Genomic DNA, 25,708 nt, shown 5'->3' on the forward strand with positions numbered 1-25,708 from the left:
GCCTCGCCCCTACAGGCTTGGGCCTCCTGCGTCTAAGTCTCCTGTGGGTTACCAAGCTGGCTGACGCCAATCCACTGTCGCAGAGCGCACTCAGGAACGTGAGGGAACACGGGAGGCACCAGCCTCTGCAGGCAGCACTGCCCTGTGACCCTCATCCGGGAAAGAGCCTTGCCCTGCTGGTACACCACACCCCAGGAGGGTCCCATTGCTGACCTGTCCCTGAACCCCAGGGAAGCCCCCAGGAGCAGCATTGGAAAGGAGGTTTTGAGGAGGTCTTTCTCCATGGGTCTCCAGGCCTTGTGCCGGTTTTCTTCCATGTGTTTCATAATCTTTGTTTTCTTCATTTTCTGAGTCCATTTTCTGCTGTTATAACTGAGACCAAGTAACCTACAAGGGACAGTTACTTGGCTCACATTCCAGAGGCTGTGAAGCACAGAACCTCCCATGGTGGAGGTGGAGGGGCAAGGGAGGCTGAGATGGTAGCTGCCCCTCCTTGAGGCCACATCAGGCCACTCGGGAGGGAGGGCAGGGCCCTCATAGCTGCCCTTTCCCAGCACAGCAGCATGGGTCTGTTTCCAGTGAGCTCTGAGGGACACACCAGTACCACAGCATCCTCCAGCCCTCCTGTGAAGGTGACCTTGGCAAACCCCTTCTGAGCCTCCCTAGTTGGAGGATGACAGGCAGGACTGAGGGCACTAACCCCCAGGAGGGAGCTGGTCTCCTAGATCAGGGAGCCACAGCAGACGGCCAGTCTGTGGAAGCAAGTGGAGACAGCGTGGCTGCAGGCTGGTGGCACCTCCCTGGCTGGCATGTTCTAGCCAGGATCCTAGCATATCAGCAAGTCAAGGCAGAGAGAGCTGTGTAGGCACAGGTGTCAAGCAAGGATGACATCCCCCACCCCTCTCGGTGGCCCTCAGAAGAGGCCCACCTGCTAGAGTCTAGGGGTAATGTGTTGCTTCCCATGGATGGCTTTACTTTCTACCACCAGGTAGAAAACCAGACGAGCCCTAAACCACCACCCCATCCTGCTCTCCCTTTTCAGAGGTTGCAACAGAGCAAGAGGAGGGGTCAGCAGCATTGAGAATGGCTCCCAGGTGCCACTAACACTGCAAAGTGTCTGTCGGGACCAGCCCTTCAGGGCTGGCAAGGCAGCATGAGGCAGAGATCCTGCCCATACCTGTCGCAGGTCCAGGGGACCCTGGGGAGTCTAGCCTGAGGATCGCTGCTCAGCCCTCTGTACCTCCTCCTGGGGAAGTGCCTTCCCAGATCCTTGGCTCACTTCAGATTGCCTCTTTGAACTTTTATATTGCCCAGGTATGAGTCCATTATCCGTAAGATTTTTCAGTTATTTCAGTAATTCTTCTACCAGGACTATTTCCCGAATTTGTGTGACTCCTGCTAAGCACACAATGGCCCTTGGCTGATTGGACACTGTAGGGCAGGCTGGTGGCAACTGCTGGGAACCCAACTGCTCTTCCCTGAGCCAGGAGCCTCAGATGGGCATGTTGAGCTTTATCTGTGCCAGGTGCACTTTTGAGGGACTGCGGAGTCGGCAATACACTATCCCAGAACTCCTGATGACAGGATGGACAGTGGCCATTGATGCTTCCTTTTCCCCCGCCCCCCAGACAGGGTCTCCCTAGGTTGCTTACAGTCTTGCTAAATTGCTGAGGCTGGCTTAGACTCTGCAGTCCTCCTGCCTCAGCCTCTCAAGCCCCTGGGATGACAGGCATGTGCCAACATTCCCAGCTGTAATCCTGGCTCTTTGAAGAGTTGTCATCTGTGTGTTGTGTGTCTCCAATATTTCCCAAGAGGGTCGGAGACCCTTGCCCACCCCCAAGGCACCTGAGTCAGTGCTGTGGGCTGAGCCTGGACCTCTCCCCCCAGGTCCCACTTGCTCTGCATAACAGGAAAGTCCACCTTCCCCGAAGGCCATGGCTCAGGCCCCCGCAGCGATGGAAGGAGACCAGTTGTACACCTTGACCAACTACGGGCTGCAGTGGTGCCTCAAGGAGTTGGACAAGGAAGAGTTCCACACCTTCAAGAAACTGCTGAAGGAGAGGTACTCGGAGGTGACCAAGAACCCCATCCCTTGGGCAGAGGTGGATGCCGCCGGCCCTGAGGGTCTGGCCGCCCTCCTGCTTGAGTACCATGTGGGGCACCTAGCCTGGACTGTCTGCATTAACATCTTTCAAGAGATGAACCTCTTCACGCTCACAGAGAAAGCGCAGGATGAGGAGAGGAAAGGTAAGACGGGGGCAGGTTCAGGATGGGGACGGGGCCACCGTCATCCAGGTCCACTCTGCCATGGGAATCTGAATGGTGAGAAGCCACTATGTCCTCAGCGGCTGGAACTTGGCACAGGGAGAAGCAGTGGACAGCGTCTCCACCCAGGCAGAAGTTGGCTGGGTTTAAGAGGATTCGAGTGGTAAGTGTGTTAGGTTACACTTCTCACTGGTGCAAGCTTGCGTGGGTCTCTGCTATTCTACCCTTGGATTCCACGTCTGTGAATTGCAGCTCCTAGCAATAGAATGTGTGTGTGTTTTGCAAAGGCTCCAGGTGACGATGCACATCAATGTCTAATGTCCGTGTCTGCCCCAGCCCCAGGCCGAAGGACGGGGCTAATGGTGCTGACTGAGGGGTTGGCCTCCCCTAGATGGTTGCACTGGAGTCTCAGCAGGAGACTCGGATCAGACGTGCGACTCTACCTTAGCGGTGGACTTCGATCAGAAGTGATTTGGGGGTCTTTAGGAGAAAGATCATTTTAAAACGTAGTTCTCCTTTATCAGAAGAAAGGCTCTTCAACTGTAGACGGAGAACGTATTGTAAAAAGCTCCAGAACTGGGCAGCCGAAGCAGCCCCTGCTGACTGTGGGAATCTTGGGTCTGCTCGTCATCCGTCACTCACCCGCACACGGCTCAGCGACTCCTTGCAGGACGCTAGGGTAGCTGATTCTACTGAGTCACTGTAGTAGGTCACAGTCACATGGAAATGTCCGTGGGCCCTGAGGCTGGTCCTCGAGCCCTCCCCACGAAATGGGCTCCCCCAGCAGAAGCTGAAGCAGAGCTGCTTTCAAGTCCTGCAACCTGGCTGCTCTGGGGAGCCCACCAGTGACTTTAGGTAACACTTGTTTAGCATATATTTAAATTGTCCTCTGTCCACCACCAAGGACTTAGCTTTCAGCATGGCAGAGACACATGGGCCTTAATCTTAAAAAATGGATGGTATAGCAAAATTGAGAGGTTTCTACAGAAGACCAGAGGGACATGAAGTCTAGGATCACTTCTAGAAGAAGAAAGCTTTGGAGGAAGAGGAATAGGGCATGGTTCAGAAGGTTCTGAGCAAGAGGCAGCAGTGGTAGGAAGCCTTGGTGAAGAGAGGGCTCGGGGCTGGATGTGGAGAGGGGGCTGGTGAGGTCACAGCCTCTCCAAAATGCTGGCAAGCCCGAGCAGTTCCTGAGCAGTGTCCCGTGGGTGGGGCTGGGACAGCAGGCGTTTCAGTGCTGCAGCTGAAGGGCTGAGACCCAAAGGAGCTGTGGGAAGGCCAAGACTGTTCTAAGGAAGCCAGGAGAGACATGGAGGGCGCCTGGACAAGGTGGTAGAGAAGGATGCAGAAGCACAACTGGGAGATGATCTGAAGCAGGCAGAATCATATAAGGACTTGAGAGAAGATGGTGTCAGGATGGTACCCGGGTTTCTGGAGGGAGACACCAGGTGGGTGGAGCTGCGTGGCCTCATCCCAGGAAGCACTGGGGTAAGGCAAGGGTCTGTCTGCCTTGGACCCACCTTGGACCACATAGCTTATGGATGTCCCATTTGTGTAACTCAAGGCCTCAGGTGGGTGGTTGAGTGGGTCGGAAGTGAGAGGGTTGGAGGATGGCTCCTGAACGTGGGCATTTAGTGACCACAGTGTACCACCCCAGCACACCACCTACCAGGGCCACACGGCAGGCAGGTGAACCACAGAGCATCCTTTCCTGTTAGTTGCCACCTCACTGTGCTGCAGGCATAGGAGGACTGACCCCATGTGCCCACCACGGGCTCCACGTGGGATAAACTGATCTCCTAGGCTCCTCTAGGTCCTTCAGTAACGTGGGCAGGCCTGAGCTTGCCCCTGGCTTGGGTGGTTGCTACAGCTTACACCATTTTCTCTTCTCTGTTCTAGCATGTTCAATGTCTCAGATCTCAAAGTCTGAGCTACTAAAGACTACCCAAGGACCCAGTGGAGAAGAAGCACCAGGTTTGTGGGGGAGGTGGGAGGTGGAAGGATGGATGCACTTGTTCCATATGGTAAAGGTCAGTCAGTCCCCAGATCATGTTGAGAATCTTTTCACGTGCTCATTGGCTATCTCCATATTCAGAGAAATGTACATTCAAAGCCTTCATCCATTTAACTGTCATTGGGCTATAATGTCTCTCTATGTTTTTTGGATACAAGGTCCTAAACAGATACATGATGGGCAAATATTTTCTCATTGTTTGGATTTTCTTTTCACTCTCTTAATAGTGTCCTTCAAAACAAAAGGTTTAAATTTTTACGAAGGCAAATTTTCTTGAGCTTTTAGTGTCCAATCTAAAATCTATTCCCTAGCCCAAGATCATGGTTTATGTCAGTATTTTCTTAAGAGTTTTATAGTCATAGCTCTTAAGAGAGCAATTAGTTCAAGCAGGGGATGTAGCTCAGCACTAGAACACTAGCTTGATGTGAGCAAGTCGTATTTTGAGTTGATTGTATGAGGTGTGGGGATCTATCTTCATCCCTTGGCTGGGGAATTTCCAATTCCAGTAACAATTGTTGAAGTCTGTTCTTAAAAACTCAACTGTCAAGTGCTCTTTCTAATGAGTTGAACAGAGGCAGGGGTTTGATTTTGGATGGTCCTATTCAATGGATCTGTGTGTCTTTTTTGTGGCAATACCACATAGACCCAACCACTGTTGATTCTTGGTAAGCTTTGACATCAGGAGGTGTGATTCTCCAATTTGTCCTCAAGATTTCTGAGCCATTTGGTGCCCCTTGGATCTCCATATGAATTTTAGGACCAGCTTGACAATTTGGTAAAAGAAGCCATCTTCTGGGATTTTGACATGCATGGCATGAAATTACATAGATTAATACTGGGAGTATTATCTACGAACGAGGCGTCTTCAACCATGAACACAGGGTGGTCTTACCGTTGCTTTGAGGCCTCTTTCAATTGTTTTGTGGCTTTCGGTAAACAGGCCTTACACTTCTCTTGCAGAAACTTCGCAAACTATACAGCAAGATGGTGGGACAGCTGCAGAGACACGCAGACCAGGTGAGGGAAGCCCCAGTTCCTTTGGCAGCTGGAGGCAGCTGGGTGGAGGAGCGGGCTGTGGAGCCCACCTGGGTAGTTCACTGGGCTTCATTCATCAGATTTTACACTACCCCTCTCAAGCCTCAGGCCACAATACTCACTCCCCATGGCCTCTGCCACCAGGCCCTGGGCTATCCCCAGGAACACACCCACCCACCCCACCCCCATGCCCACACTTTATGTAAATGAAAAGTGTGGACTTGGTGGTGGGCTTCCTTGACCTTGAGCCATCAGGATTCATCCAGGTTGTCAGGGGTCAGCCTCTGGTTGGCTTTGGTGCCTGACAGCTGGGCCTTCCACGTTGTCTCCATCTGTTCCCCGGCTGGTGGGAACCTGGGTTGTGCCCACTTTGGGCTGTGGTAAAAGATGCTGTGAACACCTGTGCTCAGAGGCAGTGATGGTGATTGGTGACCTAGCTCATGACATTCGGGTGGCAGAACCTGATGTCTAGCCGCCTCAGAAAATGGGAATGATAGCCGCCCACACTTGCTGTTAGGAGAGGCCATTGGGCGGTAATAAGGGAGTCTTGACTATAGTCCCAAACTCTGAAATCGTGTCAAGCTGGACTCTTATTCCCCACGGGTACAACGTAACGCGCCGACTGTGTGTTCCTAACCTTCCGTTCCACCAATATAAGAAAAAGTACTGGTTGCCGGGATTGTTGACTTCAAATGCACCCTTGAGGACTTGCCTAGGACACTCACCCAGGGCCAGGTGGTGATCTCCATGTTTGATCATCAACGTCACCCTTGTCCCAACTTCACAGGGAGGTACTGGTGTCCCCACTGTGTCCCTGAGCAGTCTGTCATGGAGGATGAAAGAGGCCAGAAATACATTCATGTCCAGAACAAGGAGATCCATATCTATTTCCAGTTACCTTGCAGTATAAGCCTTATTCTGATTATGACTTACAGGAAACTAAGAGAAGGAATGAGTTGGGGGCTGGAGGTAAACAATGATGCGGGTTTTCATGCTTTGAGGTCCCTGGGTTTCTGAGGCTGATGAATTGGATTCAGGGGCCTGGGCTCTAGGGAGGTCTTAGAAGTTTTGCACTCTTGACAATTAGACCCATGGAAGAAAAGAGGTGGCTGAGGAGGAAGCAAAGAAGCCTGGGTCCACTGTAGTGTCTTCCTGCCTCTGGAACCCCTAACTCCACTGGCACAGCCAGTCCTGTGAGGAGGACCTGGGTCCAGGCTCCTCAAGTCTCCAGGTCTCCTTCCGACAGCTGCAGTGTGGATCTGTTAGCGGCTTTCCCTCGTATTGCCGTGAAGTAGAAGTTTTAAGAGTTCTGCATAGGTTTTTGTACTTTAGTAATCCCGTAAGGTTGGTGCAGAGAATCTTGCTATGAGGTTTTTTTTGTTTTGTTTTTGGTTTTTTGTTTGTTTTGGTTTTTGTGTTTTGGCAGCATAATGGTAGGACCAGGAAATTGAAGGTCCCAAGATACGGATATTTGGTATTTATCAGGTACCTGCTGGGTACTTGAACAGACAGCTGAAGGCATTGGACAGGCCCAGGTGAAGGGCAAAGCACTATTCTTGTAGAGTGTACAAAATGCAAGGAAGAATGAGTTTGAGCTTGGAGATAAAAGTCAGCAGGGTAAGGACCGTATGGTTCACGGGCACCACCTGGCACGCTCGGCCGGCCTGAGCTAGTGAAGGTTGAGTACTCCTTCTTAAATCTCTCACCAAACCACAGGAGGACTTCGGAGGTGGGGAACTGGAGCCCAGAGTACGAGATCCACGTCTCGGATCACACGGACACTGCAGTGGAGCTGGGACTCCACTCAGGCACCAACTCCAAGGGACATGCCCCCTTTTCTGTAGACCCTCTAGGGGTCTCCACAGTAGCTGAGGCTGCACTTCTCTTGCACATGTAGATGTTAATGCCATGGTGCAAGACCCTCAGCTCCCCCAGGCTCCTGTCTTTCAGAGTCTACAGAAATTACTCAATGGGCCCCAGGCACTGTTAGAAATGCTGAAGACCCCCATGAGGAGGAAAGTCCACAAGCAGAATGGATGGGTAGAGATAGTAAGCAAACAAACGTAGCACAGCATATCTTGGGGTCTCAGAGATGTTGGGACGAGCAGAGTTTTTGGAGCTTCTGAGGGAGCCACAGTTTCAGGGGAGAAGGGGCAGAACCCATCAACAGCATATTGCGAGGAAGGAGCAAAAGACCCAGCACTTGAGCCGTCTGCACCAGGATCCACTGATTCTGGCCTTGGAATGTTTTGTGCATGTTATTGTGCTCATATGTGTGGAGGTACAGTGTGTTTGGATCCGTGTACGCATTGGTGGGGACAAACTCGGGGTAACTAGTGTAGCCATCACTGTAAACTCTCATTTCTTTATGGTAAGTACATTCAGATTCTTTCTTAAGATAGAAAATAACCCTATTGCCAATTACATTCTCCCTGCTGGTGTTTCACTTGTACTAAAAACCACTTTGTTCCAATTTTGTCTTTCTGCCACTCTCTCCTATCTGCCTCATGCCCAGGTGCCTCGCAGGACTACAAGGACCATGTGATAGCCAGATTCACCGCAGAGTTAGACAGACACCCCCGCTTGCAGAGTACTGCCGGCTGGCCAGAAATACAAACACTGGTTGATGCTTTTCACACAGACCAGAGGGGCTTCCGGGCACGCACCGTGGTCCTGCATGGCAAGTCAGGCACAGGGAAGTCGGTTTTGGCCCGAAGGCTCATGCTGAGCTGGGCGCAGGGCACATTCCACCAGGACACCTTCTCCTACGCCTTCTTTCTCCAGGCCAGGGAGATCCGATGGATGGAGGAGAGCAGTTTTGCAAAGCTGATCACCAGAGAGTGGCCAGACTCCCAGGCTCCAGTGGCAGAGATTATGTCCCAGCCTGAGAAGCTCTTGTTTGTGGTGGACAACTTTGATGACCTGGACACCAGGCTCGGGGAGGATGATGAGCAGCTCTGTGGAGACTGGGCCAAAGAGCAGCCGGCCTCAGTCCTGATGCGCAGTCTGCTGAGGAAGGTGCTGCTGCCGGAGTCCTCCCTGCTGGTCACTGTCACAGACGTGGGCGTGGAGAAGCTCAAGTCACTGGTCCAGTGCCCCCTTTACCTGATGGTGGGGGGCATGCCGGTGGAGAGGAGGACTCGGCTGCTCCTTGAGCACATCACAGATGACCCTTGCCGGACACAGCTCTTGCGCTCAGTGGTGGACAGTCACCGGCTCCTGGACCAGTGCCAGGTCTCCACAGTGTGCCTGATGCTCAGCATGGCCCTGCGGCTGAGGAGCAGCTCGGCCCCCGTCTGCCGAACCCTCACAGGCCTGTATGCCGCCTTCCTGTTCCACCAGCTCAGGCCCCGAGATGTACCACTGCGCTGCCTCAATCGGGGGGAGAGGGTGACCCTGAAGGGCTTATGCCGGATGGCAGCCGAGGGCTTATGGACCACGCGCTCCGTGTTCTACAAGGACAACCTGCGGGTACACGGGCTGAGGGTGGACGCACTGTCCGCCCTGTTCCACATGGACATCCTCCTCCAGGAGGACCGCGGGGAGAGCACTTATATTTTCCTGCACCCCAGCCTGCAGGAGTTCTGTGCTGCCCTCTACTACCTCCTGGAAGGGCTGGAGAGGGAGCAGGACCACTGCCTCCTGTTAATCGAGAACATGCCGGAGCTGAAGGAGCTTCAGCAGATGGCCTTGGGCTCTCACCTGCTCGGCGTGAAGCGGTTCTTATTCGGGCTCATGAACAAGGACATACTAAAGGCGCTAGAGAACCTGCTGGGCTGCCAGGTGTCCCTGGGGGTGAAGCAGAGACTCCTGCGCTGGGTGTCTCTGCTGGCCCCGCGGGCCACCACAGCCACCCCCCGGGATGTGCTGGACTCCTTCCACTGCCTCTTCGAGACTCAAGATGAAGAGTTTGTCCTTTCTGCGTTGAGCAGCTTTCAGGAAATGCGGCTTCCCATCAACCAGAGGGAGGACCTCGTGGCCTCCTCCTTCTGCCTCCAGCGCTGCCAGCAATTGCGGAAGATTCGGGTGGACGTCAGAGATATCTTCGTGAGGAGCGAGCTTGCTGAAATGTGCCCTGTGGCTCCCCCAAGGTGAGCACCTCCCGCAGTTCAGTTCTGGGGTTTGACATGGTTCCAGATCCTTGTAGGACAAATCATCTAGATCCCCAAGCTAAGTGACAGGACCCAAATCTGGCTCACTGTGGATAAGCTCTTGAAAAACACTGGGCCCACTGAAGACTATTGAAGGAGAGGATCTGGGCCTGGAACCCAGGGGCATGTGGAATTTTTTCAAAGCTCTCTATCAATTTTATCCTTTTGACTCACACACTGCCCTCTAGTGTAGGGTCCAGAGCTGTGCTAATAGAATTTTCTGCAGTGATGGAAGTGTTCCACAATACTTTATCCAATATGGCGCCCACTAGCCACATGTGCCTATTGCACTCTTAAAATGCCTTGAGACTTCTCGAGGAGGTAAGTGGACCCTTAATCTTATTCCATTACAACTTGCTTATATTTACATGGCCACACGTGGATGGAGAGTTTACTGTGTGTACTCAATGGTGCTATCCAATTGCCTGTCTATCCAATTGCCCATCCTCCCAGGACCCACATAGAAACCCAGTCAAGAAGGTGGCTCTTGTTAAACCATGACACAAAGAAAAGACCACCGACTCCAATTTTAAATCAAATCAAAGCAAGCTTGTAATTCTGACTAGCTGGGACTCTCTCTCCCAAAATCCGTGGGATAGAAGACAGTACTCCAGCTCTCTAGGAACGCAGTTTTATAGCACAAAAAGTTGCGAAAGGGGCGTGTCTTGAGAACTTACAGATAACAGAATTTTGACAAGCAAATACAAAGGCAGGTAGTAGGTTAATGGTGTAAATGGTTCAGCACTTGCGAAGTAAATTTAGATCCCAACATCAGAATTTATGAGGCACTATTAGGGTTTCAGAGAGGGTTGTTATCTGGTCAGGTAAAGCCAAAATTTATGAGGCACCACTCAGGTTTCAGAGTGGGTTGTTATCTGGTCAGGGAAAGCCAGGCATGGGTGAGTTCAAGGCATGGGCAGGCATTCCAAGCAAGTTTAAAACATCAAAATATGGCCAGGCCAAATAGAAATCCTAATATTTTACAGAAAACAGAAATGAACCTTTTATAACTTTTGACAAGATGGCTCCTGATCTTACGAGGGAATTAAGCTGTAGTAGGAAATAGTAGGTCATATTGCTTCCCAGAGTGTGACCTCAGGAAAGTTCCCCAACTGCCTGAGCCTGTTTTCTCATCTGCAAAACAGACATAATGGCATTTACCAATCTAGCTATATGAGATTATAACTGAAGCACCTGGGAACTATGGCACTTGGTTAGCACACAGATATTGGGTGGTAATACCATCAGAGCGAATCAAGGGCGGGCATAATTCAGCAAAGAACACTGGGCAAACTTGGTTTTGAATTTTACCTCTTCCCTTAACAAGCTTTGTGTCATTGACAACATGGGGAAGTAGCTCCAACCTCTTGGACTTAGAACTACAGCAAATTCCCACACAGGGGGCTACACGGTGCTTGCAAAACACCCAGGCCCTGGCAAGGCAGCGGCTGATGGTGGGGAATGATTAGTTCTGAAGCTTGCTCTGCTGGAGGAGCTTGCACTGGGGCAGAAGCAAGGGTGCCTGGACTGTCACCTTGCTCTGCCTTTCCACAGCCAGGGGAGCATAGGCCCGGGCACCGTCCTGTTGAGAAGCTGGGAATAGGTTACAGGATGCCCTGAGCTGGCTCTGTTTACAAAGTCTTCACAATCGCGCCATAGTGTGCTCCTCAGCACTTCCACACACTTCCGGTTCTGTTTTCAGTTGAGAGCTGCATGTTTAAGGGGTACAATGTGATGTGATGTAGGTACTAAAAGCATTTAATCAAGCAGAGTAGCATACCCATCCTCTCCCCTGGGTACAATTCTTTGTAGTGAGGACATCTTAAAACTACCCTTTAAGCAATTTTAAGATAAATAGTAACTGTGGTCACCATGCTGTGCAAGTGATCACTGAAACCTGTTCCTCCTGACCAAACTGTTGCCCCTTGGCCAGTGTCTGCCCTGCCCCACCAGGCTTCAGCAGCCACTACCCAGCTCATGATCACTGGCTTGTTCAGATTCCTCGTGAGATCATTGCTCGTCCCTCTGTGCCTGGGTTACTCATTTCCCATGCTGTCTTTCAGGTTTGTCATTTGCTTTTTTTATTTATTCCTTGAGCACTCCAGTGAGATCAGTCAGCATCCTGGAAACGTCAGCCCAGTGGTGAGGTGGCCACCATGAACAGGTGACCGCTGTTTCACGTGTAAATCAGTATGGCTAATGCTAGTTCTGCTGCGGGCCTCGGGGACCAAGTCTCGGACCCAGAGCTGTGACTCCATAACCTTCCTTCAGAGGCCCTGGTGGCCCTGCTCTAGCTGACCCATCCTGGGTCCCTCACCTAAGTAGTCACACAGTAGTTGTCCTTCTGTGACCTGCTTGTTCCGCTCAGCTTAACATCCCCTGGATTCATCTGTTGTTGAAAATGGAAATTTTCTTTAAGGCAAAATAAAAATTCCATTGTGTGTAGAGACCACTTCTGTATCCATTTATCCACTGAGGGACATCAGGTTGCTCCCAGGTCCAGGCTGTGGTGCCAATACCTCTTCAGATTTCAGGTCTTTGGGGGAGCTGCACAGAAGTGAGATTGCTGTGTCATGCCGTGGTTGTTTTTATTTCTTGTGGGATGGCCACAGTTTTCACAGTGGACACAGCATCTATTGGGGGACCTAGAACTAATGTGGCTTGAGAGCAGGTAGCGCCTACATACCCTCATGCCCCTAGCTCACAACTGTCGTCCTTAGCATTCCCTGAATGCTCCTGCAGTGACCTCCTTTTTTATTTTTTTTATTTATTTATTTATTCTAATTAGGTCTATATGACAGCAAAATGCATTTTGATTCATTGTACACAAATGGAGCATAACTTTTCATTTCTCTGGTTATACACGATGTAGCATCGCACCATATGTACATATCTGGGTAGGAGCCAGTCTGCAGTGCACGAAGGGGGCCTGAAAGGGGCCCATCTTGCTGTACCTGGTCATCTCGCTCCTCGTTGTCCCAGGGCTGCTGGCATCCAGGTGCATCTCTCACATCTGTGTCTCCAACAGGCTGCAGCAGAAGGCCCTCGTGGACGAGTGGTGGGAAAGCTTTTGCTCTGTCCTAGGCACCCACCCGAATCTGCAGCAGCTCCACCTGGGAAACAGCATCTTGAATAAGTGGGCCATGAAGACACTCTGCCTCAAGCTAAGATGGCCGACCTGTAAAATACAGAATCTGATGTAAGGCTGCCCAGCCCCAGTACTAGAGAGGCTCTTCCCAGGACTGTCACAGTTCTCCCTGTCCTGAGAGGAGACCCGGCCGTAACCCCACAGATGTGCTGAGGGGATACGTGCTGTGGAAGGTGGTGGGGTGTGACTAGAAACCGTGCTGTGCGACTAGATTGTTGAAGCAGGTTCCCTTACTCTGGATTTTGAAGGGTGAGTAGGAGTTGGTTGGGAGAGGAGAACCTGAGGAGAGCTCATTCCGGTGACGGTAGAGCTGGAGGCAACAGTGAGTACAAAACACGTGGTCCACAGACCCTGTGAAGCCTGTCCTCAGTGATGGGGACTGAGAATAGCACCAACCAGGAGGGCCCAATGAGCTCTAGGTGTAGCATGGAGCTGGGACACTGTTCTAGGCTCCTGGAGCAGGACCAAGCGCCAGGTCTCCTTCAGAAGCTCTGCTGCCTACTTTGTGTCCAAGACCAAGTGACATTCATGCAACACCAAGATGAGGGTGTTCAAGTTTTCGGTTGCTAACCTCCCCCTCTACCCTGCCCCTCCCTCTGTGAGCAGTTTTCTTCCGCCAGCTGGACTGAGGAGTTTGGCTCCAGAATAAGGAGGAATCCCTCCTCCTCACACCCCATGGCAACCTGGACTTCCCCAGGGCTGGCTGTCCCTCTAAGTGCTACTCCCTGGGAACCTCCTCCACCCTACCCCACCCCTGCCCAGCAGCATCTCTGTGGGCATCACTGTACCCAGCAGTGGTGGAGATTCGGGCAGCGGCTCACTGGTCCCCTAGCTCACAGCTGTCGTCCTTAGCATTCCCTGAATGCTCCTGCAGTGACAGCCTTTTTTTATTATTTTTACTTATTTATTTATTCTAATTAGGTCTATATGACAGCAAAATGCATTTTGATTCATTGTACACAAATGGAGCATAACTTTTCATTTCTCTGGTTATACACGATGTAGCATCGCACCACATGTGCAGTTATACATGTACCCAGGGTAATGATGTCTGTCTCATTTCATCATCTTTCCTGCCCCCATGCCCCTCCCCTCCCCTCCCCCCACTTTGCCCAATCACAGTCCCTCCATTCTTCCCACGCCCCCCCCCCCCGCTCCCATTATGGAATCCACATCCACTTACCAGAGAGTTCCATTCGGCCTTTGGTTTTAGGGGGACTGGCTTACTTCACTTAGCATTATATTCTCCAACTCCATCCATTTACCTGCAAATGCCATGATTTTATTCTTTTAAAGCTGAGTAATGTTTCATTATGTATATATACCACAGTTTCTTTTTCCATTCATCTACTGAATGGCATCTAAGTTGGTTCCACAGTTTAACTATTGTGAATTGGGCTGCTATAAACATTGATGTGGCTGCGTCCTTGTAGTATGCTGATTTTAAGTCCTTTGGGTATAGACCGAGGAGAGGGATAGCTGGGTCAAATGGTGGTTCCATTCCCAGTTTTCTAAGGAACCCCATACTGCTTCCCAATGCCTCCTCATCCCTGAGGTGTGCACCCACGCTGGCTTTCCCTGGACTGGGCCGCACGTCTCCAGCTCCACCCCGTTCTCAGCAGGTCGAGTCTGCCCCCAGCCAGCACTGTTGTGTCCCCTCTTCCTGTGCCCAGTGCTCTCTCTCCATGTTCCTGTATGTTGTTTTAAAATTAAAACTCAAATGGCGACTTGAGAGCTGGCGCAGGAGAAGGGCGAGGAGGCAAAGCCACGTCGGTGTCTGGCACCTCACGTCCCCTCTGCTCTGCAGATGTAAAGATGCGGAGGTCACGCCCGGCCTGCAGTACCTCTGGATGACACTCATCATCAACCGGAACATAAGACGGCTGGACCTGGGCAGCACGGCCCTGCGGGAGGAGGACGTGAAGGTGGCCTGTGAGGCCCTGCGGCACCCTAGCTGCCTGCTGGAGGCCCTGAGGTGAGCCTCGGGTCTGATTTTTTATTCTGAAGTAATTACAGAAAGTTTCAAAACCAGAGTTGGGAAGATGGGGGCGCTGGGATGGGTGGTGCTGAGGGTGTCTCCACCCAGGCAGGTGCTTGGTGCCATTGAATGGCACAGTTAAAAACGGCTAAGGCAACGAACTGTCTCAGACATCATGAAGACGGGCTTTGTTCCAGACACAGCAGTAACAACCTCCAGAGTTTCCAAAGGTTAAAAACAGCTGTCACTGTATGTCGCTGCACTCCCAGGCGGTCCCCCCAGTGGTCACGTCCTACATGACCTCACCACAGCGTCAACAGCAGGAGGCCCTGGCACATGAGTGCCCCTCCTGTAACCTTTTCAGCACAAATCCATGCCTGTCCCTGTACCCAGGATGCCTTCTGGCACCGCCCCTCCCTGGTCTCATTCCCCCTGCAGCCTCCCCACTGAGCCCTGTGGCCCCTGGTGTTCTCCGTCTAATTCAGCCACTTGAGGATGCCATAAGGTGGAATCATGGTGTCATTGCCTGAGACAGGCTCCTCCACCAGCCTGTGAGGTCCTTCCCTGCATGGGCCATTAGGTGGGCTCCTCTGTGGCCGAGTGCCAACAGGTGACCGGGCCGTGCCACAGTCGGCTTAAGGCTCACCTGACCAGAGGTGTCTTGGTGTGTCCAGCTTCCGGCAATGACGACCAGATTAGTCAGGAAAGCCTAGTCTAGCAATGCCGTACTCATGGCCTCCCCGACAGGCAACCTGGACCCTGCTTCAGGCTCCATCACTGATGCCCGGCAGCCAGGGAAGACCAGGTGCTGTGCCATTGCCACATGGGCTTGGGCCTGTGACTTGGGCCCTTTACCTTCATGGTGCAGCCACACAGCCAGCCAGAGAGGTCCTGAGGGCGAGAAGGGCTGCCCAGTGTGTGGCTCACACATAAGAGACAGCTGCCAACTCTCCTTCCCGGCCCCTCCTCTCCCCTCCTCCACCAGTCAGGGCTGGGGTTCAAAAGGAAAATAGGGGACGTTGCCAGACAGGAGGGGGACAGGACAGGCCATTCAGAGCCTGGAGTGGGGACAACAGCAATCCAAAGGCATACTGGGTTGGCTCCTGGTGGCTCGGGACAGCAGGGTACCTCGATTTCCCTCACCACTGTATCCCCAAGGCCTATGGACATGTGGCCTATGTCATGTCCCAAGTGTTGGTGAAAGGATGCAGGGTGGACTGGCTGGCTCCCTGGTCAGGACCTGACGTGGATAGCAGGTGGGCCACATTGTGAAGCTCGGAATCCTGTAAGTCAGATTCTTTGGCTTAGCTGACATCCTATTTATAGGACTGGAACAGGTTCGTGCCCACAGGCTCATCGACCTGGAAGTATTGGAAGTGTTAAAAGAAACTGTCCGTGAGGACAGGCAGACCTTTATCCCACCACTGTTCCCAGGGAACACAGCATGGCAGCTTCCTGTGGCATTTGCCCCATATTGGGTATTAAGTCTCCAGCAGATGAGGGCCCATGGGAGGGCTGCGTGGTCCGAAGCAAGGATTATGCCATTTTTGCATCTGGAGTATTTGGTACCCAGAGCCATGCTGACACCGACCCTCTATGGGCACTGAGGGGCTGCTAGAGGGGGTCAGAGGGTTCCCTCGCCACCTTAGCTGGCTCTCAGTCTTGTGAAAGGACCTGCTGCAAGGCAGGCTGGGCAATGTGGTCCCACTCCAAGCAGGTGACAAGCAGGTGGGCATGGCTGGCATCTGCTGTGGCTGGATACAACCTGCGCATCTGTCAGACATCTCACATGCTTGGCGTGGGGGCATCATCCCCGTTTTCCAGAGGATAAACTGGGCGGTTCCAAGGACGGTAAGCTGCCTGCCAGGCAGGTGCTTGAGTGGCAGGTGGACTTCGAGTGGGATGGCTGGGCAACAGGCTAAATGTACATTCTGCCCTCCGACACAGTCAGAGGTCTCAGGTTGGGCCTTCTGGCAGATGCCAAGTGCTGTCTGTGTGCCAGGCAGTCCTGTGGTTGCTGGAGTGCAGTGGGGAGCCAGGCAAGCCAGCCTCTACCTCACAGAGGAGGTAGACATGCAGGGACACCCCCAGGTGTTCACTGCTATGGGAAATTCGGTGGGAAAGGTGGGCAGTATAAGGTAGTCTGTCCAGCTCACTCCAAAGAAGTGAAACCCAGGACACCTGAGTGAGGAGCCAAACGCACAAGGACCTGGGGCCAGGCCTGTGCTCAGGCAGCAGTGGTAGGAAGCCTTGGTGAAGAGAGGGCTCGGGGCTGGATGTGGAGAGGGGGCTGGTGAGGTCACAGCCTCTCCAAAATGCTGACAAGCCCGAGCAGTTCCTGAGCAGTGTCCCATGGGTGGGGCTGGGACAGCAGGGGTTTCAGTGCTGCAGCTGAAGGGCTGAGACCCAAAGGAGCTGTGGGAAGGCCAAGGCTGTTCTAAGGAGCAGCATCCAAGGACCAGGGAGGTGAGCAGAGGAACAGGCCTGCAGAGGGGCGATGCCTTCATGCCGCCCGTCTCTGCAGGCTGGACTCCTGTGGGTTGACCCAAGCCTGCTACCCAGTGATCTCCCAGATGCTCACTACAGCCACCAGCCTAAAATCCCTCAGCCTGGCAAGGAACGAGGTGACAGACAAGGGCCTGGAGCCGCTCTGTGAAGCCCTGAGGACCTCACTGTGCACCCTGACAGAGCTGGTGTAAGTGGCTCCCCTCACCAGGGCTGAGGCCCTCTGCACAATGGGGTTGTCCCCCTACAACCTAAAGTGGGGACACATGGGAGGATGGCGTTTTGGAGTGCCCCCGTGTCAGGAGGACCCAGTAAGTAATGTCTGCCTCCACTTCTGAGCCATGTGAGGGCAGCAGCAGGAATCCACCCCAGAAAGTGACCACGTGTCCACTTGAAGCCTTTCAGAAGGAGGCGGTGCCTCCACAGATGGGGAGATTGGTCTCCAGTGACTGAAGGGCAGAACAGAGCACCCAGGTTCCAGCACAGACTGGGTCAGACGGGTCCCACAGAGCATCAGCCACAATCCCAGTGAGATTCCTCTGCCTGCTGCCCAAGGGCAGGGGAGGGACAGGTCCAGGCATGGTCTAGCAGGCCTGGGGGGCATCCTGCCCTGCCCTGTTGGTGGGCAAGGTAGAGCTGCATGCCCACCGACTTTATCAGGCAGGGAAGCAGGGATTCGACCCCTGACCAGTCTCCAGGCTGTGGCCTGGCTGTCACTGGAGCACATCACCTTAGGTCCAGAGTCCCAGCCAAGGTTGAGAACAGTAGCACAAATTACCCTCTTGAAGCCAGAGAAGGATGGAGGATCTCGATAGGAGCCAGGGGCCCCCCCTCCACTGGCCAAGCCAGCCAGTCGGCCAGAAGAGCTCTCGTGGTCCACCGAGGGCCCGTGTGCCAGGCACCTGGCATGCTGACCCAGTTAGTGTAGCCACAGCCCTGGGAGAGCAGCTGTCGGGCTCTGGATTGCTCTGGTTTTCAGATGCAGAGCTTCCTTCAAACAGCTCCAACCAGGAGGCCCTGGGAGCCTAATGCCACACAAACAGGACTCCCCACAGGCTCACAGTGCTGGAATGGAGGGGGACAGGAAAACCTCATGGGGACAAGGGAAGGCCTCTGGGGGAAAAACTCATTTCTTTCCGGGCTCACTTCTAAAGGCTGGACACCTGTGGCCTCACAGCCGCTGGCTCCCAAGACCTGGCCTCCATCCTCGTCCACAACCACAGCTTGACGCACCTGTGCCTGTCCAACAACCAGCTGGGGAGCGAAGGGCTGAACCTGCTGTGCCGCTCCCTCCGGCTTCCCCACTGTGCCCTCCAGAGGCTGATGTGAGTCTGTCTGCCCCGCTGCCCGAGGGTGGCCACACAGCCTTCTAACCGTAGTCCCTGTGGCTCCCAAAGCACAGAACTGGGGCAGAACGTGGAGGGTGCTGCCACAAAGGGACCCGAGACAAGTGTCCCCGGGATCTGCAGGATGGGGCCTGGGACCCCCATAGATGCCTCAGAAACTTGGCGAGACACTGTGTCAAAGTATAAAAAACCAACAACGGCTGGGGATGTGGCTCAGTGGTCTGCACCCCTGGATTCAGTCCCTAATACACAGGCCAAGGAAGAACACGACCTTAAGCACAAGGAGCCTTCCAGGCCCGAGGGCTCCCAGGTGGATGGGGGATGCTGAACCCTGGAGGTGGAATGGCGCCCCCCCACCAGCTGCCACACCTCATCCCTGGGGCCTGTGAACGTGCTGCCGTACATGGCAAAGGGACTCCATGGCTGAGACTGAGGATCTTGAGATGGGAGGCCCCTGGTAGATTACGGGGATGGCCAGCAGTAATCACAGGGGCCCTTAAAAGAGGGGAGCAGAGAAGCAGGAGGTGGGCATCCAAGTGATGCTATCAACCAGCCATTGGAGGATGGCCCTGAAGTCTGGGAAGGGCAGGAGCAGCTCCTCCTGGAGCCTTTGGGGAACACGGCCCTATTCCCTGCTAAGCCCTGGTCCAGGAAGCCCATGCCGCATGGACTTCCATCATAAGATGGTAGGTTCGAGTCCTAGGCAACTACGTCGTGGCCACTTGTGAATGGCAGCCACGGGAAGATAATCCTCAGGGTCCGAGGAGAGGTAAAGAGGAGGATCTGGCACCCCGTGTGCCTAGTGCCACTACCCTGAGCCCCACAGCCCTCCTGATCAGACGTGGCCCTTCCTGAGGGGAGGGGGCCCAACCCTTCCTTGCCCTTGTGTCCCACAGACTAAACCAGTGCGACCTGGACGTGGTGGGCTGCGGCTTCCTTGCATTGGCCTTCACGAGCAACCCACATCTGGGGCTGACGCACCTGAGCCTCAACAGGAACCCTTTGAAGGACAAAGGGTTGAAGCTTCTGTGTGAGGTCCTGCAGGAACCCTGCTGCCACCTCCAGGACCTGGAGTGAGTGCCACGGGGGTCGAGGGCAGCCTGCACTCTGCAGGCCTGGGGTGCCGGGGTCCACAGGAGCTCATGTTTCCTGTGGCAAGGTGAAGTGTGGGGTCACAGAGTGTGTGCAAGGGCAGATGCCCTGCGCTGGAGGTCCTGAGGGTGGGTACTTAATGCACTCCTCTATCCAACCTCAGAGGGTGCCACCGAGCCAGCAGGAACTAGAGTGTCAAAGATGGAAACCTCTGCTTTGTCCCATACTCCGCCCTTGATAGGGTATGCACCCCACTCAATGGTGGATGTGACCTTTAAAATCCCCTAAAGGTGGGCACTTCCCTTAGGTCCAGTGTCTCAGTCATAAACACTTTTTTTAAAGAGAGAGAGAGAATTTCAATATTTATTTCTTAGTTTTCGGCAGACACAACATCTTTGTTGGTATGTGGTGCTGAGGATCGAACCCGGGCCGCAGGCATGCCAGACGAGTGCACTACCGCTTGAGCCACATCCCCAGCCCCAACAGTCATGAACATTTAATAGTATTGTCGATCAGTTACAAAGGTGGAATTGGTAGACAAGAAAGTAGGGCCATTTGGAAATCTCTGCCCTTCCACTAGTAAGTGGAGTTAGATAGAGATTGTGCTAACAAACGTCTGGGTGCCGCTCAATATGAATTCCTCATTGGTTTTAATTTCAAGCCCTACTTCTGGGTGGTATAGAACTTTACTCTTGGTCGAATGGAGACTCCCTTCCTTTGGGATTGCACTAAACTGCTGGGCGCTTAAGGGATCCTCAGTTTGTCTTAGGGACAGCGGGCAAACGATGACAATCTTGCCCCCGGCCCTCAGATGTGAGCCCTCATAGCTGAGTCCCTCCCTGTCTTGAGCCACATGCCTCACGAGGACTCTCTGACCCCAGGGTCACTCTACCTATGGTTTCCAAGCTGAAGATGCAAGTAGAATGTCCCTTGTCCAAAATGCTTGAGCCAGGAGTGTTCTGGACTTTGGATCTACCTCACAGTTTGGAATGTTTGTAGACAGAGACGTCAGGGAAGGACCCAAGTCTACACACAAATCACTTCTCTCACGTGCACCATCCCCGGGGCCTGAAGGTGATTTTGTATAGTCTTCAGGCCCCTGAGTTGACTGACCTGGCACACGAGGACAGGTGTAGACGGGTGTTGCCATTTGTGGCTTCTCATCAGTACTGGGTTTGACTTTTGGAGCATTTTGGGTTTGGGATGCCGAGCCTGGGTGGGCATGGACCCCCTCGGTCATTGTCACTCAGATGAGCTCTGCAGCTATTCCTCAGCTGCTCCACCCCCACTGCCCATGTGGCCTTGGGACCCAGGCCCACCAGCCTGTGGCAACCCCTGCTGCCCCCTCCCCTCTGGGCTCTGCCGGTTTCTCCTTTTTCTGTTCTGCTCCCCCCACCCCACCCCCAAGGACCTGGGCCCCTCCAGGAGAGGCTCGAGCTCTGACCTGCTCACTTTTCCCCAAGATGGCCCCCTGGTGCCAGCAGCCCGCCCCCTTCCGAGCCACAGGGAGTGAACGAAATCCGCAGGGGTCTCTGCATTGCCCCACTGTGGCACTGTCCCTGAAAGTCGGCCGCCTCTGGTCTCTGCAGGTTGGTGAGCTGCCAGCTCACCGCGGACTGCTGCAAGAACCTGTCCTGTGTCATCACCAGGAACAAGCACCTCCAGAGCTTGGACCTTGCCGCCAATGCCCTGGGGGACAGTGGAGTGACAGCTCTATGCGAGGGACTGCGGCAGCCTGACAGCTCGCTGAGGAGACTCGGGTAAGCTCCTGGGACGGCCTTGGAGGGCAGAGCTGGGAGGAAGCCTGAGGGCCCCTGTGTGGAGGAGGAAGGCCCACTGAGGCCAGCAGCCCTGCCAGGTTGGACGGGCACAGCTAACACTGGCCTGGGCTTCAATTCCAGCCCCCTACTGTGGATGAGATGAGGGGCAGCAGGGCATGGGCACAGGGTCTGCAGGAGAAAGCCCTGGGCACCCCCAAGCAGCCCAAGGTGCTGGGAAAGGGGGTGGGGGGCCTGGTGTGGCCATTTAGGGGAAGGGCGGCACTTGAGCAGCCACCCCAGTGGCTCCCAACTCCAGTGGGCGTCAGTCACTGGGGCTCTTTAGGACACCCCTGGATCATGCTTGGAGCATGGCTCAGCCATGTTGGTACCTGCCACGGCACGTACGAACCTTGGAAACACTATGTGAAAGGGACCAGATACACAAGGTCACGCGTGTTGATTCCATTGATGGGAGAAAAGCAGGATAGTCAACCCCATAGACAAGATCAATGGGGTGCCAGGGGCTGGGAGGGGGAGGCACAGCGCCTGCCCCCGTGGTGAGGAGGGAGCTAGGGAGCTAGGTGGAGGTGTGGCCACCCAGCTCCGCCAGGGGGTCCACTGGGGGCTCCGCTGCACTCACTGGACACCACCCAGGCGCTGGCATCATGTTCTGTATGGCCCCCTCCAGGGCCACCCGCCCCACGTGGCCTTCTTTAGAGCCATCTGGGTCTCCATGTCCTGTCATGTGGGTGCTGTGGCCTCCACCTGAAATGCTCCCTACACCCCAGCCTGCCCTCAGGACCTGGGAACCACAGGCTCTGAAGTGACAGGCACAGGCAGGCTGGTGACAGGGGCACTTGGGGATCATGGACATCACTTCCTACCTTCCCAGCATCAGTTTTCCAGCTAATCTTTTTTCCCTTCCCAGTGACATTTATTTCAAACCAACTCCATGCCCGTAAACCTCTGGGCCTACCTGTTCTTCCTGGGGCTTAAATGACACCACCCCTCCAGACACCGCGCAACCCGCGTGAGGAAAGCATGGGATGAGCTTCCAGGGAGCCCTAATGCAGAGTCAACATCGCCAGCAGCAGAGACCCCAGGTCCTGCCTGCACAGCGCCTAGTGCTGCTGTCCCCTGACCCCCATGCCCTGTCCTTGGCCTCCCTAATGGGCGTTTTCTGTCTTTAACTGCTCCAGAACCAAAACTAAGACATGACCCTGTGCCCAGCCCCACACTCTATCATGTGAGTTTAGAACCTCAAAATCCACAATGAACATAAAGCCCTCCACCACCACCTGCACTCCTGGGGCGTCACTGCCCTGTCTGTCCCTGTTGCAGCAAGCCGGGGGGCTCCATGTTCTGCCTCTGGACACCTAGGCGGCTCCACGTCCTCACTGGGCCTTACTCTAGGGCTTTCCGCTATCGTGTGGTAAACCCTCAAAGCCTGGCCCTCGCTACTGCCTGTGGCTGAGCTGTGGCCATGTGGGGTCCTGCAGACACTGCCGCCACCTCTGCAGTCCCTGCTGCCCCCGTGCTGCTCTCCTTCAGCTCTCGGCCTTCATCCTTCTTCCCACAACTTGATCTGAGTCACGCAGCAGCCCTCAAAGGGAGCTCAGGGGCAGTAGCATCACTTGGGAATGTGTCTGAATGGGAACCTTTGAGTCTTTCCTGGAACTGCCCAGCCAGAGATGGGGTGCAACCCCCACTTTTTCTTTGACATTGAGATGAAATCCACGGGTTGGTGCAGGACACGGCACTGATCCTGGGTTTTCTTGGGCACCTGCTGCTGCAGGCTGGAGGCCTGCAGACTGACCACTGATTGCTGTGAGGTGCTGTCCTCCGCCCTGTCCTGCAACCACTACCTGACCAGCCTGAACCTGCTGTGCAACAACTTCGACCCCTCAGGGATGACCCTGCTGTGCTCCGCCTTCTCCCAGCCCACGTGCAACCTAAGAATAATTGGGTGAGTCCCTGGCAAGTGTTCTGGGGCACAGGCCTACTTCTCTGGCAGCAGGCTAGCTGGTGAGAAGCAGCTAGCTCTGTCCCCAGCTGTGGGTACTGGCTGTGCCGCAGTCTCCATGATGGACGCCGGGAGCACAGGGACGTGGAGGTGGAGGTTCAGCATCTCAGGAACTTGCTTTCAGGTGGGCTGGGGAGGGGGTGGAGGGAATCTACTGATATTCAAGCCCAGAAATCAACAGAATGGCTCTACTCAGCAGCTAAAAGCAAGACCTGAGGCACTGGCACCTCTGCCGCAGCAGCAGCACCCAGTGGTAGCCAAGAGGCAGGTGATGGGTGAGCAGTGCCATCCATGTAGGCAGTGGAACATGGTGCCTTGAAGGGCAGTTCTGACCTGGCCCCGCAGGGGAGCCTTGAGGACACTACACTGAGTGGGCCAGGACACTGATGTGCTCTCCCGTGAAGTACATAGCCTGGTCTCAGGGTGCGAGGGGAAGTGGCTGGGGACTGGGCAGCTGGGGACGACACACAAGTTCTACAGGAGTGTCCAACAACAACACAAGTGTACTTACTGTCCCGGACTGCACTTAGAAGAGAGTAAGCAGTCATTTTTAAGTATATTAAAGGTTAAATTAAAATATAAGGTTCAGGGTCACTGCAGATGGTCAATGCCAAGGAGGGAGTGAGATATAAGGGCCATAGACTTGAGGAGGCACTCGCAGGTCACAGTGCTCCCCAGCAGCAGGCACTTGATCTGAGCCCTCGGGGCACACACGGTGAGGCGGGAGCATTCCTGGCTGAGAGTCAAGGGAAGGTAATGAGAAGAGGGAGCAGTGGTAAAAGCTGGGGTTGACAGGATGGTGGACGATAAGCCCATGGTCAGGGAGAGCCTCAGTCCAGATTTTTAAAATCTGATCTTCAGGATCCAGGAAGGCCTCCAGCAGCTCTGTATCTAAGGTGTGGTGGCATGTGACACAGGAGCTTGGGCAAGATCCAGAACAGGACAAACAGAGGTGGCCCAGCCCCAGAGGGCGGCACTAGTGAGAGCCAGGCTGAAGAGTCTGCCCCACTCTGCTGTGCTGCATGGATGGAGCCACTTGAGGGAGTTCCCAGGGGCCAAGGGTCCCATCCTTTAAGAACACCATCTCTTTCCCATGAAGGCCACAGCACAGAGACATAGTTTCCCTGCCAGACACGGAAACTATCAGTAGAAGCTAAAGCCTTCATCCTGATGGTGAGTGGGGCTATGATTTGACGCTGGAGAAAGGAGCCTGCAGCATCAAGGAATCAAGGACCCCCCCCCCAACACACAAAGGGGGGCAGTGGTGTCCTGGCAGCAGAGGGTTTACCAAGGCTTGGCATGTGTGTGACCAGCTGTGGCCCAGGCATGACGCAGGTTGGCCAGTGGGCTTGGGCATCTTGAGAGTCGACAAGCTTCTCCGGGGCCAGCTGCTTGACCCAATGCTGGAACCACAGGCCCAAGGACCCCCTCATGAACCAGGACCTCCCTGGGCCCACCTCCCAAGGGTCCTTCCACCTCCCACCACTCTGGGGACATTCTAGGTCCAGCAGACTTTGGGGATCGTGTGACTGGACGTGGTGGAGAAGCGGACGTGGTTTCTGCTGATTGACCTTTTCTGAGCCCATTTTCCCTTCTACAAAATCTACAAAATCTACTTAAATACCTGTTTCTCTCCTCAGATGAGTGGAGTGAAGTTGGGGACAGCCCTGTCCATCACCGTTCCTCCAGACCTCATGATAAGGCCTAGCACCGACATCCTGGGGAAGGGCTGGTGACAGTGAACAGGATGGGAGCCCAGGGTGGCCTCTGACGTATCCAGGGGCTCCTTTGCCTGAAGGGACTGACCCGTGTTCTGTGGGGAGCGTACTGTCCCCCTCAGGCGTGGCGGGGAAGGCTGGATCCTTCTCCAGGATCCCAGGAGGCTGGAGGAAGGGGGAGTCAAGGTCTCGGCATAACAGGTGCCCTCTCTGCCCACAGCCTGTGGAAGGAGCAGTATCCCGTGCAGATAAGATGGCTGCTGGAGGAGGTACAGCGGCTCAGGCCCCACGTGGTGATCGACAGCAGCTGGTACTCCTTTGACGAGGACAACCGGTACTGGTGGAAAAGCTAAAGATTGGAGACCTCCATCTGCAGCCATCTGGACCTTTAGGAGTGGCTCCTCAGGGCTGCAGGATGATCTGGCTCTCTGTACCCTCCCCATGGTGGTGGTGATTCTCTTCCCACACAACTTGGTTGCTGCATTTGAATGTGGGGACCTTCAAGTCACAGGACCTTGGCATCTATGTTGGTCCCACACTGAGCACAGAGGGAGTAAAATAAACACAGCATTTGGAAATGTACCCGAGTGGGCGTCTCCACCAGCTTGGGGTGAGGGTGTAGGGGCAGGGTGGGAGGACCTGGGTCCTGAGAGGTGACCCCACAGGCATCACA

At 54.2% G+C, this 25,708-nt stretch overlaps 1 protein-coding gene and 1 pseudogene across 1 annotated transcript; one reads left to right on the forward strand and one right to left on the reverse strand.

The window, feature by feature from the left end:
• The window catches only part of LOC114082588 (olfactory receptor 4B1-like), a 47,172-nt pseudogene that overhangs the window by 9,746 nt on the left and 11,718 nt on the right, over window positions 1-25,708 (reverse strand).
• Window positions 1,956-25,388, forward strand: Nlrp5 (NLR family pyrin domain containing 5). Its single transcript, XM_027936327.2, has 11 exons — window positions 1,956-2,247; window positions 5,240-5,296; window positions 7,830-9,405; window positions 12,494-12,664; window positions 14,421-14,588; window positions 17,116-17,286; window positions 18,251-18,421; window positions 19,339-19,515; window positions 21,124-21,294; window positions 23,090-23,260; window positions 25,256-25,388. Exons 1-11 carry the CDS (start codon window positions 1,956-1,958, stop codon window positions 25,386-25,388), a joined length of 3,258 nt encoding a protein of 1,085 aa, XP_027792128.2.

Source organism: Marmota flaviventris, chromosome 9 (genome assembly GCF_047511675.1).
Source record: "Marmota flaviventris isolate mMarFla1 chromosome 9, mMarFla1.hap1, whole genome shotgun sequence".
Classification (NCBI taxonomy): Eukaryota; Metazoa; Chordata; class Mammalia; order Rodentia; family Sciuridae; genus Marmota; species Marmota flaviventris.